Source organism: Lissotriton vulgaris, chromosome 1_1 (genome assembly GCF_964263255.1).
Source record: "Lissotriton vulgaris chromosome 1_1, aLisVul1.2, whole genome shotgun sequence".
Taxonomy (NCBI): domain Eukaryota; kingdom Metazoa; phylum Chordata; class Amphibia; order Caudata; family Salamandridae; genus Lissotriton; species Lissotriton vulgaris.
The window spans coordinates 1,094,641,592-1,094,659,025 of NC_141685.1; the positions used below are offsets into that span (position 1 = coordinate 1,094,641,592).

At 45.7% G+C, this 17,434-nt stretch overlaps 1 protein-coding gene across 1 annotated transcript in view; it reads right to left on the minus strand.

Moving 5' to 3' along the window:
• The window catches only part of MEI1 (meiotic double-stranded break formation protein 1), a 3,731,473-nt gene extending 3,716,052 nt beyond the window's left edge, over positions 1-15,421 (minus strand). The window contains exon 1 of the mRNA XM_086963480.1: positions 15,224-15,421. Within this exon, the coding sequence (XP_086819606.1) occupies positions 15,224-15,358 (135 nt within the window). The 5' untranslated portion in view covers positions 15,359-15,421. The remainder of the gene's footprint in view (positions 1-15,223) is intronic.
• Positions 15,422-17,434: the final 2,013 nt, after the last annotated feature.

Sequence of the window (17,434 nt, forward strand, 5' to 3'; positions counted from 1 at the left end):
CTCTAACGCCTGGAGCCGGACACTTGCATTGGACGGACTATCGCCCACCCGGGTGCGGACTGAGGGGTTTACCTCCCTAGGCCCTTGTCAACGGTTCATCGACATTCCCCCCTGGGACGGTGCGGGGGCGTCACCCTTCCTTGATCGGGACGCCTGTCCGGGCCGGAAGAGGTGCGGGCCTGACTATCACCCACCGTGGTGCAGATTAATGGTCCATCTCCCTGGGGCCCTTCATATCTGGCTCACTGACGCTCCTTCTGGGGCCAGGAAGGGTACCAGCCGCTGCTGCTCGTGGCATCGGATCGGGGGTAGGTGGCCTTGGATGTGTATTGGTTTACCGCGGAGGTTCACGGGGTTCTGAAGGGGCTGACCTGAGCGCCAGGGACCGAGTATCGACAGTCCCGGTGTCGGGCCCTCCCCCCTCCTCTCTGAAATTGCTGATCGCCCCATTGCCCATGCAGTGGCCGACCTTCACCCTTGGTGGCGATGGGCAGGAACCGTACCCTGCAGAACCCTAACCCTCAAACCCAAACCAAAATGGATCAATACACCACAAGTGAAAGGGATCTAAGAGAAGGGGCGTCCAATACTCCTGCCCTGCTGGGGGGGATCTCTCCACTATACTTCAGGCGATAGGCACCTTGCAGGCCTCAGTTGAAAATACGATTGGCGAAGTGAGGGTAGATATGGCCCTTATTCGCCAAGACCTGCGCAACGCCACAGCACGTATTACAGAAGCGGAATCGCGTATCTCCACGGCCGAGGATGATATAAGACAACTCAAGACCCAGACCCCGACTTCGGAACTCCACCGTCGGGCTGAGGACGCCAGGTCGAGGAGAAACAACATACACCTCATAGGATTTCCCGAAGGGGTTGAACAAGGCCATGCGTACATGTTTGTGGAGACTTGGGTGCGATCCTGGATGCCCAAAGAGTCCCTCTCCCCTTGGTTCGCAGTTGAGGGTGCCCATCACTCCCTGGCCCTCTGACCCCTGCCCGGCACCCCGCCTGGCCCATTATCCCGAGGGTCTTCAACTTCCGGGACAGGGGCGTCATCTCAGGGTGGCTAGAGCGCAGGGTCCGCTGGTGTTCCAAAAGAACAAGATCATGGTCTTCTCAGACTACACCAGGGAGGGGCAGGCCCAACGCCGAACTTACGATGATGTTAAGCAGAAGCTTTGTAACCTGGGTCTTTGCTATGGTCTCCTTTTTCTGGCCCGGCTCAGAGTTGTTTTTCACGAAAGGTGCTCTTCTTTGATAGCCCCCAGGAGGCCTGGGCCTGGCTCACGGAGGAACGCTCCCTCCAGAACTGACCGGTCTCCTCCCCTGCCCGACGAGAGCCTACGCAGCCTCATCCAACCCTGCCTAAACCCCAGAGATGCCGTACTAGGTCCCGCAAGAAAGGTGACCGTCGCGATTAAGCTTCCCGATCGCCGGGTGCAGTGCCCCAGCGGCCCCCTTCCCATGCTTTATCTCAGAGGTCTGCAACTTCCAGCCCGACTGGCTCCCTGATTGACTTGAGCCGCATCCCAGATCCCTCCGAGACACTGCGCCCTGCCATATCTGACTGACTTGTCGAGGAGCCCCGCACTTCGTGGAACCGGGGACGATGAGGGAGTTTGAACTCAGGGTCCAAAGGCATGGGGTGCGTACTCCTAAATCGTTCCTGAAGCTGAGGTCGCTTCCATATCTATACATTAGGAGCGGTCCATCTCCACTGCGACCATGCTCTGCTAATTGTTTCTCCCATTAGCTCCCAGACTTACTTGTATTCCTTGGTGGTTTAACTGTTTCAAATGTGCTTGCAGCAGTTAACAAATCTTCTATCTGACTACATGGAAGGGTCCATCTCTGCCACGTTCATGTTCTGCTAACCGTTTTAGCTTAGCACTCAGATTCATTTGTATGTTGTTGTTTTAGGGTGTTTCCTTTTCAGGTCGACAGATGCTTCATTTTCGGAAGTGTAAGGTGGGGGTGTTGGGGGGCGTGGGAGGGTGGGTAGACCGTTGTCTCCCAATTGTTTATTGTTTTTAGCCGCCTACGGGCTGCTGGTTTTTGTTTTTCTTGGTAGCCTTCTATGCACACATGCCACCGACGACATGAGACTAACAGACCACACAAATTTCACCCCCAGGCCTCGGCTGTGAGGTGTTACCTCCCCTGGGACCTGGGTCTGCTTGCATTGTTCTTTATACACACTACCTGCTCGGATGACGTCCACCTTAATTAGACACCTCCTCATTCTTTCGTGGAAGTTCAATGGCCTACTAGACCATACAAAACGATCTGCTGTACGTCGCAGCACTCAGCGCCATGCTCCTGATATACTTTTTCTAAAGGAAACACACCTTCTGGGCAATCACTGCACCTTCCTCGCCCGCTATGGGTTCGACAGGGTCTGGCACTCTCGTTTCACACGAGGTTCCCGGGGGCCATACTGCTTCGTAAAGGGCTCCCCTTCACTTTGGCACAGGCTGAGACGGACACACAAGGCCGCTACGTGGCCCTGACTGGCAAGATCGAAGGACATCCTTTTAATCTCTTGTGTGTATACATACCCCCGCCACAACGCCCTCTGCCCTTCGACGTCTCACACTCGTAGTCTCCACCTTTCCTCAGGGTCTGACGGTCATTGGAGGCGACTTCAATGCCGTTATGCAACCTTCCAGCGACACGACAGGTGCTCCCTCGGCAACCCGTCTTGCCTCTGCTAAGCGCCTTTCTGACTGGTCCTCCGTCCTGGGTCTCTGCGAAGCTAGGAGGGTGTGGAATCCCCGTGGGGAACAGTATACTAACACTTTGGCGGCCCACCATACTCACTCTTGTATCGACCTACTCCTGTTGCCAGCCCCCGACTGTCAGTTGATGTCCGGGGCTACAATCCTAGCCCGAGGCATCTCGGACCACTCAGTCTCCCTCTGTCTCGGGAACTCCCCTGATGGCGTTCGTACGGCCTGGCGGAGGAACGCGTGGTTTCTACAGGATGCGGAATCCGTTGAATCCCTCGGACAGGAACGGAGGCAATATTTTTTGATTAATACGTAATCAGTCTCCTCGCTGGGTAAATTGTGGGGGGCCAGCAAGGCCACTATACAAGGGGCACAGGCTGGAGGCTCGCGCTACACAGTAGGAGACAGCGCAGGCTTATACTGAAAGAGCTGACTCCGCCCGGAAACTTGCATTGATCTTGCTGGAATCCGCTAAAATGCTATGGAGCACGTATACGGCTGGGGTGATAAAAATTGCAAATTACTTCATAACCTAGTTTAATACCCCAAAGCCAACCGCATCATTCCCGAGGTCCGTGATGTGACCGGCGTCCATCACTTCACCTCTCGGGATATCGCCCAAGCCTTTGGGCCGAGGTCTTGGCCATCACCACCGCCTCTAACCCTTGGAGCAACCTCTTCTGACCTCAGGAACTGGGCGCCGACCCAGTCCCAGCCATGGCCGTTAAGAGCCTAGGCATCAAAGTTGATGCTAATCTAACGTGACATTGCCAAGTATTGGGGGGCGGAGACGATACCCACTGTAGGTGAATGGAGAAAGGGATTAGACCTCTACATGGTGGCGGAGCGAGTGACGTACAAATCAAGGGGATGCCCGAATAAGTTCAAAAAGGTTTGGTCAAAATGGCGGCACTACCATGGGCTCGATGGTGGACTTGGGGGGGGGAGAACCCGTGGGAGGACCTGGGGCTGGGGGAGGGGGGAGATCGGCGGGAAGACCTTGATGGGAATGGACACTACATATCAACTCCGCTATGCATGCCTAGTGTTTTCTCCGGCCATGGGCTTCAGGAAAGGAGGGAGGAGGGAGGAGTCGGGGTAGGTGAGATCTGTAGGTGCCCCTACTGTGCTTGTGCTGTTCGACCTTGACTGAGCGGTTGTTTTGCTAACGTTGCACTCACATCTGAACTTGTTGGGGAGGGAGGGGGGGGGGGGGAGTTTAACTAAAATAAAACAGAAAAGTGGATGCCCAGGTGATTAATGCACCCTCTGCTTATATTGAGGCGGGGATGCGCTGAGTGTAACCCGAAGATTTAATCGGACTGCTTTATGGACTATATATCGATGTAACGTTGGGGGCTGTAAGACATATATCCGGAATGTATTTGACATGCTTGAATTATGCTACCGCTGTCACCCTTTTCATATCTGTGCATCTGCAATAAAAACTAAGTTTAAAAAAAAAAAAAGTTGATGCTAATCTGTCCATGACTCAGCAGGTGTCTGCAGTTGCAGGAACTCGCGCCGGCCTGATGAGACAGCTCCATAAGCTCGCCCCCCTCTTGACCTTTTCCACTCTCAGGCTGATTGTGTCGGCTATGATAATCTCACATATCAACTACGGAAACGCCTTGTATGTAGGCCTCCCTGAGAAATTACTTGCCAGACTCCAGGTCACCATGAACAATGCTTCCAGGCTAATATTCAGCATGCCCAGAGGGGCCCACGCCACTCCCCTCCCCTCCTCCAACAACTGCACTGGCTCCTAGTAAAGCAGAGAACTAAGTTCGAGGGCCTCTGCATTGCGCATAAGGCCATCTATGGCCAAGCTCCCATGTACATCAAAGATCGCCTAAAACTTTACACTCCGAATAGGGTGCTACGATCCTCAGAGGCCTGCCTACTGGCATGCCCCCGCTTCAGGCTTACCTCCAAAGGGGGCAGAGCCTTTTCCACCTCCATCCCCCCGCTGTGGAATAAACTACCAGAGCGCACCCTTCTCCCCTTTAGGAAGAAGCTAAAAACGATCCCCTGCTCAGAAGCTTGGGGCTCTCCCCAATGCTAATCTCTCCAAAATGCTAATCTCTTCACATCTGCAGGCCAGAACGTGCCTCTCTCTCTTGACAGCGCTTAGAGACATGTTGGTGATAAAGAGCTCTACAAATGCAAAAATACAATACAATACAATTTGAGGGCTATAATGCTGCCCTTTACCCCTGGCTGCTTTGCTGTCCAAAACAAGTACCCAGCTGCCCCGCCTTTCCCAGACGGTCTCAGAGACTTTGAATCCCCCCCTCACCCCGGAAGAGATACACGGGTCATCTCGATCCTGCACTCCAGTAAGACACTAGGACCAGATGGCTATCCTCAAGTATACTATAAGGCCTATCGCGACATGTTGGTCCCAATTTTATTGGAATTGTTTAAACATGTGGTGGACACAGGGTCTTTTTCCCCAGAGACGGACGTGGCCACTATTGTGGTCCTCCCAAAGACACAGCCACCTTCCCTTGCCTGGGCGCATTACCGCTCCATTTCCCTCATCAACACTGAGGTGAAAATCTTTTTCGACTGCCGTGGCTCAACGCCTCCGCCCCCATTTGCATGATTTGGTCCATCCAGACCAATGCGGTTTCATGCCCGCCCGGGGTACCCAGCATTGCATACACCGCCTCCACATCGCTCTTGCACACTTCCACCATCTCACCCCGTACCTGGCCTTGCTTTTCATTGACTTTGAAAAGGCATTTGATATGGTGGATTGGAGCTATCTGGAGGACGTGCTAGCGGTGTTGGGTTTCGGCCTTCCGTTTCGGCACCTCATCCGTGTCTTATTCTCCAGTCCTAAGTTGAGGGTCTTAATTAATGGTGTGCTCTCTGAGACGTTCCCCATCATAAGGACGGTTCTCTTGGCTTGGCGCACAGCCCTGCGCCACACGAAATGGGACGGGAAACTAACCAGACAGACGCCCTTGTGGTGTGGTGTTTTGCTGCGGGAGACCTCGTCTCTCCGGGCTTTCATTTGATGCGACCACATTGGGATCTCACTTCTTGGGGACGTCTGGGTTGGGGACCACATCAGAACCTTTGCAGAGTTACAGTAGCGCTGTTCCCTCCATTCCTCCCAATTTTATAAATACCTATTGCTAAGGCATGCCCTTCGAGTGCATATTCCGTCTCCCACCTCCTTCCCCGAATTTAGTCCCCTCGAGGCCCAAGTGATGATGGGGAACCTGGGTAAGGGGGCGGGGTCGCAGATCTATCGCTCCCTTGTGAACAATGGTCCCGCATCTCTGGATTTGTTACGTGCCCGTTGGGAGGGTTGGTTGGGCCCCCTAGAAGATGCAGACTGGAGAGACGCTCTCATGGCCCCCAAGACCTTAACCACTTGGCTGCTAAGGCACTGATGCCATTTTCCATTCATTTTCCATTGAAATCAATGGAAAGTCCATGACGAGTTACCCTTGTCATTAGCGGCGAAGAGGTTAACGACCTCTTCCAAGTTGCGTCTAGTCCAACTCTACTACCTACACATGGCATACCTCACTCCTGCGGGCCTACACAGCGCCCGTCTGCGCCCTCCCTGATCTGCACGCTATGCAATCACGCCCCTGCAAACTTCTATTACATGATTTGGCAATGCCCTGTCCTTGCACCATTCTGGGCGGGAGTGGAACTGGAACTCACACTGACCCTGGGGTGGACGGTTCCCCATAATCCAATAGGTCTGGTCCTGGGTGTGTTTGATGGCCTTGATGGATCTTGGGTCAATAAGCACTTCCTTGGAACAGCGGTGGCGGTGGCAAAGCGAGATATAGCAGCACTATGGTCTCATGTCAAGCACCCCTACTATACGGAAATCGCGACGGGGTGGATAGGTGTGGAACTCAAGAAGAACCCCTTTTTGAGGCCCGGGGCTGCCCCGAGCTTTTTGGCAAAATTTGGGGTAAATGGTTAAATCTATTACCCTAAGGGGTGTGGGTGTTTCCTGTACAGAAATAACCATATGCACGTTTTTTACCCTAAAGAGTGATGTACAAGTCTGTCGTGTCTCTTACAACTGTACCTTATCCGTATAATGTGCTTGATATCGCTGCCAAAGTATTTTGAGATCTGTTCTTTAAAACCAATAAACTTGATTATCAAGAAAAAAAATGTGAAGCTTTTTAACCCATCCACAGCAGTACTATCCATATTTCAATATTATAGGAAGCATGGTTGACACACTGGCAATGCTAAATATGCGCTAAATTGGTAAGCAAATTTTTTATATATATATATATAAACGTGCAAACCGGGCACAGAAGGGTAAAAACCTGTAAACTGGGCGTAAAATAGAACTCTGAGCATGTATTAGGAAGTTTGAAGTCGTTAGAGAGCCAAAGGGTGCTATGGAGAGATTTACAGTCGTTGTTGTTATTGGAAAGAAAAAGTAAATGGTGACAGAATCTCTCCCTCCCAAACCGTCATCCTCTAGCCTGTAAAACAGTACAAATAAAAGCGTGATATTTGCGGCGTGCCATTGTGTGCCGCATTCCTTTTGGTTTCTCTGCATTGTAGTTACTTGTACTTGGAGGAATGGGCCAGGTTTTAAACAAGAACAAAAAAAAGCAATCCTCACCCTGCATGTGACGCCCGTCACTCATACAGACTTGAAGTTCCAGAGAAAGGCAAGCCACATAGTGAAAGCAATATTTACAAACTCCTATTTGCATGCATGCTTTTGCTACACACGCTTTTTAAAAGTGTAAGCACTGCTCGTCTGCTACTTAAAGGCAACACGGAAAGATGAGGAAGTGGATGCCTGCTTGTGCCCGGGGGCAATAGGTACTGCCTGCTTCCTTCATGCTTTGACTACACTCGCTTTTTATACTGAAAACACTGCACATGTGCTGCTTAAGGGCAACAAGGGAAGATGAGGAAGTGGGTGCCTGCTTGTACCACAGGAGCACTAGGTAGTGCCTGCTTGGTCCGGAGCACAGAGAAGGAACAAAAGACACTTAGAAGACCTCCACTGAGATAATAGCGCGCTGAGCCTATGGCACTCTGGCATAAGCACGGGCGAATTTTGCGAATCTGGCGTTCGCAAATTTGCTTATTTGCGAACTCGCAATCCGCAAAATCCGCGAACTCTCGCGATTTTTTTTTGTGTTCGCAAGGGTTTTTGCCAGTTCGCGAGGGTTTTGTATCAGTTCGCAATTGCGAACTTACTTGTCGGCTGGCAACGGTCGCGACTTTGTTGTTTCTACGTCTGGTTCATCATCACAGGTTCACAGCACCCTCTGTTTCACCACTGCCACCCTCTAATTCACCCATGCCACCCTCTGGTACATCACTGCCACCCTCTCATTCATCACTGTAGATTATGGGGGGGAAAGCAAGCACACCTGCCCTGCTTCAACTGACATGAATTAATTTGGGGTTGATTAATGTGTCACTGAATTTAAATTTCCTGTCTGGCACCTGCTTCCTTATCTGTAATTTGCTTTTTGTTGCAGTGAAATTTTTTCCTCCCAGGACCTTTGTGGCCTACTTGTAGCTATTCTATGAGCCTGCTGTGAGGGTCAAAGCAGGGTCATAAAATAGTTGCAAGTAGGCAACTGAACTCTGGAGGGGCCCCTCAGGAAGCACTACAGGGAATGGTTACTAATGATGAGTTTAAACTTTTGCACCTGCTGAGTGCTTTCAGTTTTGTAAAACTCGTTTTTCTGCAGAACAGCATCTGTACGTAGGCAACTGAACTCTGGAGGGGCCCCTCAGGAAGCACTACAGGGAATGGTTACTAATGATGAGTGAACTTTTGCACCTGCTGAGTGCTTTCAGTTTTGCAAAACTCGTTTTTCTGCAGAACAGCAAGTGTAACGCCCCAAACAAACGTACTTGTGAAAGTTGATTTCTAATCCAAAAGTGATCCAAAGAAAGTCAAAAAGGCCTCAAATCCAAAACAGTGCAGGCAAATGTCAACCTGAGGAGTTATTCTGATAAAAATCATCATTTTCAGAAGGTTTATGCTGCTTGCTGGTGGATTTCTTGTGCAGAATTGCAACTTTTGTAATTTGGCGAGTGCGAGATTGTTACTGCCCGCCGCATCTACATGTTTGCAATTGCAAACTCTCGCGATGCGTCGCCAAACTCCAGCGGGATCCCGCAGCAAGATCCAAAATGGCGCAGCACTCGCAAAATATCGAGAAAAACAACTCGGCAAACGCTGAATGACGGTAAGTGAACGCCGCAATATTGTATCACCAAGCAAAAAAATCCGCTGCGTGCGAATTTGCGGATTTTCGGTAAATTCGCATGAGTTCGCGGATTGCGAATTTACCGAAAATCCGCAAAATCCGCGAGCAGATCGGATTTTCCGCCCATGCTTACTCTGGGAGCACTGTAATTTTAAAGAGAGGGTGTTGCTCTCGTTTTTGATTCTCAGTGTTCCAATCGCTGCTTGAGATGCGTAAAAGAAGTTCACCAAAGCGCATTAACACAGTACTTTGCCGATAGAGAACCACAAGAGACGAACAGGAAATAGACAGGCCTCGAAAAAGCTACTCGCTCACTCGCAATTGCGAGTAGAATTTTATCAGGTCAAGCTATTTTTAGCACCTATTAGTCCTATTTGGCAAGTAAACTTAGGCAGGAAAGAACAGGTGTTTTGCTCATTCAGAAAGTGAATGAGTAATAAAGGTGCCATTAAATCTTGTTTTAATTTGACACATTTGCTGTCTTTTCAAGGAGTAAAAGGTTTTTGTCAAGTATGCTGTCTGAAGATATCAGTTATTTTTCTCTAACTCATAACGTTTAAATAAATACCATGTAAATTAATAATACAAATATTTCAAAATATATCAGGAATTACAAAAGCACATTTTTGTAATTAAGAAGTTTGATGTAAACAAACAGTTAAATAGGAGCAAAACAAAACAGAACACTTTACTTGGTGATGTCCAAATGCAACGTATTTGCAGAAACTCTATTTCCAAACAATAGTGTTTGTACACTATATCGTTTTATCAGTAAAGCTGAATGTCTGTGAGAAAGTGTGCAGCCATTTCAATTAAAAATCTGCTGATTACAAACGACAGTGTGCTACCACTTCATGCTTTAGTTATTTATGTATTAAGTGATCATTTTTAAACAGGATTTGAGAAACATTTCTGCTACCCGTCCTGATTAAAATGCTGTTAATGAACTAAGAGGCAAGTCAGGGGTCATGTATATCCTATATCTGGCTAGATTTGTATTATATACGAAAAGAAAGTTTAGTCTAATAAATCAAACAAGAGTTTTTTTGTACAGAACACATGATGAACTTGCACATTTAAAGGTGCTCAAATATGTCATCATTTGAAACCAGTTTATTGGCCATAAGAACATTACAAATCGCTTGAGAAGATTATTTAAGACACCAGGCCTGCAGGTTTAGTAAACTTTTTATGATTTTTCAAATCCTGCTAGAAACCTAAAACCAATAGAAACGATGAAACGTAAAGTGACAAGCACACGGTCCAATAGCAAGAACAAATGGGGTTGTAAGTCCCTTTTAAGATATATTTAATACAATAGATTTCGAAAGCACAGAACATAAAAATGACACTATATTAAAGTAGTAATGTCACAAAATTTGCTGCATTACATCACATAATTTGCCTTTTCTTGCTGCATAATGTAGTCAACCCTGCTGCATAATATGAACCTCCCTTGCTGCATAATTCCAGTGTCCCACATTATAGTTCTTCAATCAGAATGGGACATTTTCTAGCATAAACATTAGTAAATCATTAGGATGTAGATTTCTAGAAAGATCTGCCTAACGGCATCCATTAAGAAAGTGTGCACCATAAATGTCTTGACAATCTTATAGTCATCCGGGATATACACCAGATATGTATTTTATTAAATAAAACATTTGTCTGAGCTGAAATTCACACATCAGGGGTGGAGACGTGGTTGAAGGTGATCTGCTTGTGTATGCTATGGGGAGTATTTACTTAGTAGTGTAATGAAATTGTTTTGTTCATGTGGTTTCAGACTTTGCCAATCTTGACTTCGATGAAGGTAATGATTGTTGTGTATTTGTTTTTAAGTCGCCCAGTTGAATATCTGATGGTTTACACATTGGTTGATTGCCTTAAAGAGTGCCCTTCTTCCACTGGATGCCTCACAGACGTTGGTCTTGTAGTGATCAGCCTTGACTTCTGTGGTTGGACGCCTCTGGGTGGAACGTTGGGAAATGAGTTTTCAGATCTTCCTACATTTATGTTTGTCACCCCATATTCTCTTGACATAAAATATCTCATTTGGATTGACTCTTTCTTATGTTTCTCATGATGTGGAGGAGTTGCTTTTTACAGAGTGGTGCTTAAGTGGGGAGTGGTATGCCCGGAGTCTGCTGCCTTCGGAAATGTGTAGTTGATATAATGTAGTACAGTCTCTCTATGGGTGGATAAACAGGCGTGGTTCACAAGAAGAGCAGACTCCCAGGAAGAGTGGCTATTAAAAAGTACTTGAAGGAGCTGGTCATCATATTTGATGGATGGTCAGTCCTGTCTGTGTGTTTCAATGGGGAGATTTGTCATGGAAAGGCATAGTCCTTAGCCCACAACTTTAAATGGGTCTAAATGCATCGAAGTGACTGAGTGTCTTAGAATGCTTGCCTTAAGTGATTTCCGTATTATTCATACAACCTACAGCTAAACGCTAAGGAGCAATTTTTTTTTAACAATGTATTTATACAGTTTTTTTAAAGGACTCAAAATCACCTTCTTTATCTTCATTATCATAGTGGGAGAATTGTGTGAGGAAACAATGACTTGTTTTAAGCTTATAAATGGTTGTGCTTGCAGTGCTGGATGTGAATACAATCTACATTTTCCACAGTACAGTAAAAGAGCGGTCAAGTGTTTTGTGCCTGCTAAAATGTTGTACAGCTTTCCCATAAACCAACAACATATAGTTTGTCTAATTAAAGGTCGCAAACAGGTGCAGCAATACCAGACTTCAAAAAGTAGCAGGTCCAATGTCAAAGTAATTTCACAACCGACCCATGTCTTCGAGTATGTGGGTCAGAGGTTGCCACTACATACAACACCTACTGAGATTCCTGTTTTGATTACATGAAAAAGTTTATATCTGTCATGTTATACCTAACATAGGCTCAGTTTGTCCTGTACAATGTCATAGTGCTTTATTAAATTCTACAAACGTCACACAAAATCAATGTTTAAAACACTGCGCTTGTTCCATATTGACCATTAGGGAGATCCATTTTTAAATTAAAATGAAACCACTACCTAGGATAACTAATCTGCAAAAACCTCTGTTTAATCTTTATTCCAGCGGTTAATTGTAATGCTGCCTCCAAGAAGAGCTTATTAAATTAATCTGCTCGGACTTTGAGGCCTTTTTTTTTTTTTTTACTTCTGGTTCGTGGACCCTTCTTTATACAGTTCTAGGTAAGAATACGTGGCTTCACAAAAACCTGCTTGTGCCCCGGGGGCAAACTAAAACAAAAGAGAAGGGCAACTAAGAGACTACGGATGAACGGGCCAAGTTTTTTTCAAAACTCAACACTCACCCTGCAAGTGACGCCTGTCACACATACAGATTTGTGGTGCCAGAGAAAGACTGCCACATGGAGAAAGCAACATTGCCAAACTCCTGTTTGCATTCATGCTTTTACTACACTTGTTTTTTTAAAGTGAAAGCACTGCTCGTCTGCTGCTTACGAACAACACAGGAAGATGAGGCAGTGGATGCCTGCTTGCGCCCCGGGGGCACTAGGTAGTGCGTGCTTTTCATGGTTTGACTACACTCACTTTTTAGGTTTCACCTGCACAACACTTGTGTTCAACTTGTGAAATACATTGTATTAAATATATCTCAAAAGTGCTTACAATTTTTCTTCACTTCTTATTGGTCCTTGTGCTTGTTATTATACCTTTCCTTGTTTCTATTGGTTGCAGGTTTCTATTTCCTGCTCTTACTGTGTGGTTCTCTTACCAGTTTCCCATCAGCAAAGTACTGTGTTAATTCGCTTTGGCAGAACTTATTTTAGGCATCTCAAGCAGCAATCAGAACACTGAGAATTAAAAACAAGAGCTGTGGGCCCAGCACGCTGTAATTATCTCAGTGGAGATCCTCTGACGTGCCTTTTTATTCCTTCTTCGTGCTCTGGATGAAGCATAGCAACCATCGTCAATTTTAAGATCTCAAAAATGTTACTTTTAATGCACTTAAAACTATTTTTAAAGACATATTACCCCCCCCCCCCAAAAAAAAAACTCTATAACGGTTTCTGAAATCATCAATTACAGTTCTCACTAGACTTTACACCGTCGGTACTATGTTTTGAGAGCAAATCATAATTCACACAACTTATTACTTCCAAATTAAATTGTAAACCTATTTGTTAAAGTGGTTCAATGCGGAAACCACACTACAGGACAAACTGTATCTACACATTGGGACATGTTAACTTGTGGTTTTTAAAGTTTTTATCTCCTTTGTATGGTTTTAATTAACTGATACATATAAAAATTGATTGATTGGTGGTGCCAAACTGCACCTCATCCATGGATCAAAAACTGCTCTGTATGGCAACTTCTGAGGTGATTTTTTTCCCACTATGAGATCAGTGTCACTTTTGTGCAATTCTGGCTAGACTTTTGGAGTAACCTTTCATACACACCATGTTACGCGCAATGTATGCAGACCTAAAACAAAAGGAAGCACAACAAAACGTGTACTCCCGACATTGTACAGCAGTGCACAGTGCGACAAGCAAAATCAGGCCCGGCTGTACAAAAGACAGCAAGCTTAACATTTTACTACTCCCACAATTAAGTTATTCCATCCAAGCATATGCTACAAGACTGGTCAATGATTCGAAGCGGCCGCAAAACAACGCATTAGCAGTATTTTTACAAATTAACAACGCTGGTAAGGAAACAGACATTAACCTTTGGGAAACGACCAACAGAGAGAGCAATAATATCGGGAGATGCGAATCAGGACCTGAGAACAGAAATAAAATACAGGTGGTCGTATAACTAGGATTCAGGGCGATATAGGAATGAAAAAATCATGTCAGCAATTGACTGGTGTAAAGAAAACAGTAAACACTCAGGCACAACACTTTCCATAACAAGGCACAACACTTTCCATAACAGGTAATGTGATTGCGGCGTAGACAGTAAGACTAATTACAGGGCCATTTAGAGAATCGCTGGGACTAAATGTAAACAAGGGTGCAAGTGAATCGGAACTGCCAGCAGTAATAATGCACCTGACTGCACACAGGGACTGTGTGCGCTTCCTGGAAGTGAAGTTCTCAAAAAAGGTGGGACATGCACCCACCATTAGCCATTTTCAGGCTACGGTTTTTAAATGGCCTCACACAAAAGCCAATCCTAAGCGTAGTAGGAGTCAGACCCCACTAAGTACAGACAAAAGATGGTCTAACAAGCGCTGTCTGGCTCGACCTAAAAACTGTCAAGTGTTCACCCTAAGTCTCGCACTGACTCTCCCTGACAATTTGTTTGCTCGCCCACCCCTGGTCTCCGGATTGAACTCCTCTGCCCCAGCTCCTCATGGACGATGAGGCTGTGACTTTGCTGCGGACTGCCTTTCTCCCCCCGGACTTGCTGGCTATGGCAGCCCTCTTCCTGGACTTTCGGACTTGGACCTTTATGCTCCCCGCCATTTTCTTTTTATGACTCGGTTCTTCTTCTACCTTTCTCCTCCGCCATTTCAGCGATCTCTGACCTCCCCCTGTGTCCTAGAGACCTTTCTATTGTCTCTCCTGTTGCCTCTAACACACTCCGCACTGTCTTACTCATTACTATCTGCTTCCCTCTCTCGTTTGTCTCCCGTTCCTGCCCTTCTCTGCCCCTCCCTTGGTGCTGTGACTACATCCCCCTCCAACCCCACTAAATGGAACTCTGCTTTTCTGTATATAGAGATAACTCTAATCACTAGTATATGCAGTAGACCTTTGTACTCTCTACTATTCCTATGTGACTCTTAAGAGTATATCCATTTGTATCCCTTCCCTATGTATATAGAGATAACTCTAATCACTAGTATATGCAGTAGACCTTTGTACTCTCTACCATTCCTATGTGACTCTTAGAGTATATCCATTCATATCCCTTCCCTATGTATATTGAGATAACTATATTCACCAGTCTCTTCTTTGTGTGACTTTGCATCTTGTACATTTGCAATTTGTTTCTGTGTGTATCTTTTATGTAACGCATGTAATCCTAAATCCTTATGTTTTGCAACTGGTTCTTATGTAAAGCGCTCTGACACCTTCGGGTAAAGTTCGCGCTATATAAAATCACCTTCGGGTAAAGTTTGCGCTATATAAAATCGCATTAAATAAAAAATAAAATATAACCCTAGTGAGCGCTTAAATCCCCATAAATTGCGTATCTGACAAGACACGCTGCGACTGTTTGCAAGTGAGTGACAAATCCCCTATGGCTTCTCACCGACACTTCCGGCTCTTCCAGCATTTCGGTGACACATGCCAAGCACAGCGAGCCTCCTGCCGGGCCGGGCAGTAACCATTGTGGATCATGGCGATAATGGACTCGCTGGAACAGCACGACCACGCCTGGCTGCATATTAGCGCGGCTCCCGTCCTACCTAATTAAAGAGGCCCGTTCACCTCACCGAATATTTATGTCACGTGGTATAAAAACACAGAAACTAATATGCGTAAGAAGCAATGAGGTACTCAAAGAACCGCGACGTAAAGTACGCACCATGGCGCCGCACGAGGGCACATGGCGTAAGACGCCACGCTTCAAATGACGCCACTACGCCAAAGGCGTGAAAGCTAGTGCAAGAGATTGAAAACAATCTCTGGGGTCCCATGAATACAGGGTGAAAGGACGGCAGCAGAAAGGGGCAGAGAAATTAGCATGAGGCTGGCACTCCCAAAAAATAAAAAAATAAAATTATATATATATATATATATAAAACAACTATGCCCCATAGAATTTGGCTTAAACTCAAAAGAACAAATTTGTAACACATTGAATGCTAAAATATCTTGTATGCAGGGCTTTCAGAGGGCAGGTCATTCTGAGTTTCAGTTCCCAAAGTAATAAAAAACTGACATTTAAATGTGTCCCTATCCCACCCAATACTGATGTCCTTAATAGCGTCCAAGCTTCCAGATTGCTTATGTGTGACATTTTAATGATTTCAGTGTAATTATGAGTGACATTCAACAACTATGAGTGACACTTTCTCGCGAGCAAAAATCAAGCAATGAAGACACAAGAAACGTATATAAAATCAGAAATTACGCCCATATGAGCAACGAGAAACTTTAAGACGTTTCACAACCTCCTCACATCCTACATGATTTTATTCCTTTTTTGACCACTGCAGCTGAGCTACCTGCAGTACCATGGACAAATTATGACATTCGTTGGTGTCTCCGACCAGTCAGTGTAAATTGCCAGGCCAGTGTAACTAGGTTACATAAACACTATTCAACACAATTTATTTGTGATACTACCCCTTTTCTCTATCCATACAGTACTAAACATTGTATATCATTCTCATACAGCACAGTGACAGACATCACTGACTCACTCGCTCAGAGCTGGCATTAGCGCTATGGCGCTCAGTGCAACAACATTTTTGGGCGCCTCCCCAATGACCTCCTTCTCCAGGGATTCCCTCAGACAGGGGAAAAAAACATAACATTCTAACCTATGCCATGCAGTTTGCATGCAGCTCTTTGAAGACAGTTCATAGGCCACTGTGCTACATTAGGATTGTAACTTATGAACTGCACAGTAAACAAGCATTGGAAATGCAATAGGTCTCGCATTAGGAAAGTTTGAGCGATTGGTATTGTAAATGACACTTTTTTATTTTTTATTTTTAAAAAAAATTTTTTATTGAACATTCTCTACAAGGCCTCCGGGGAGTAATATGCCATCCAGCGGGAGAGAAAGGACATTCGTTTAAAATTAGCTCCCCGGAGTGTTTTATATCCTTGCTGACATATTACTTCCCAGTCTTTTTCTGACAAAACGCACTGTGTCGGGAGGCTTATTTTGTCTAGATGTTTAAGAATTACCTGAGGAGGTCCTGGAGGGAGTAGCCTTTTGTACCAGTATCCTATACCCTAATGTTTTTCCCCATATAAGGCTGTTAACAAGGCATTGGGTAAAGTGTCAGAACCCCCTATCTCTTTTCTTATCAGATAAACCAGTTGTAAATACTCAAAAAACATAAGCCGCCTAGGATATGCTCTATCTACAACTGTTTGCCAGCTAATTACCTTATGTTGGGAAAATAGGTGTCTTATTTCACAAAAACCAGCTAATTCCCATTGTAGCAGATGATTCTGAGATATCTTGAGTCCCATTTTACCACATTTTACCACATTCTAGTAATTTCAAAAAACTAGAACCATCTGAGCCACATTTTTTATATAAAAGTCGTAATCTTGAGGAGTACACTAGTAGTGTCTTATATCTTGTTTTCTTGGGTAGCTTTGCAGTTTTTAAAAAGAAAAAAATTTGAGAGCCTGCTTTCTCAAACATTTTATCTAGAAAAAAATTGTCTCTTGACTGTCTGGTCCTTAATAGTCCTGCCACTATATCGAAAAGGGCTGCGTCATAGTATGTTTTAAAATGGGGGAGGGCCAGCCCGCCTTGATTTACGGAAAGTTGTAC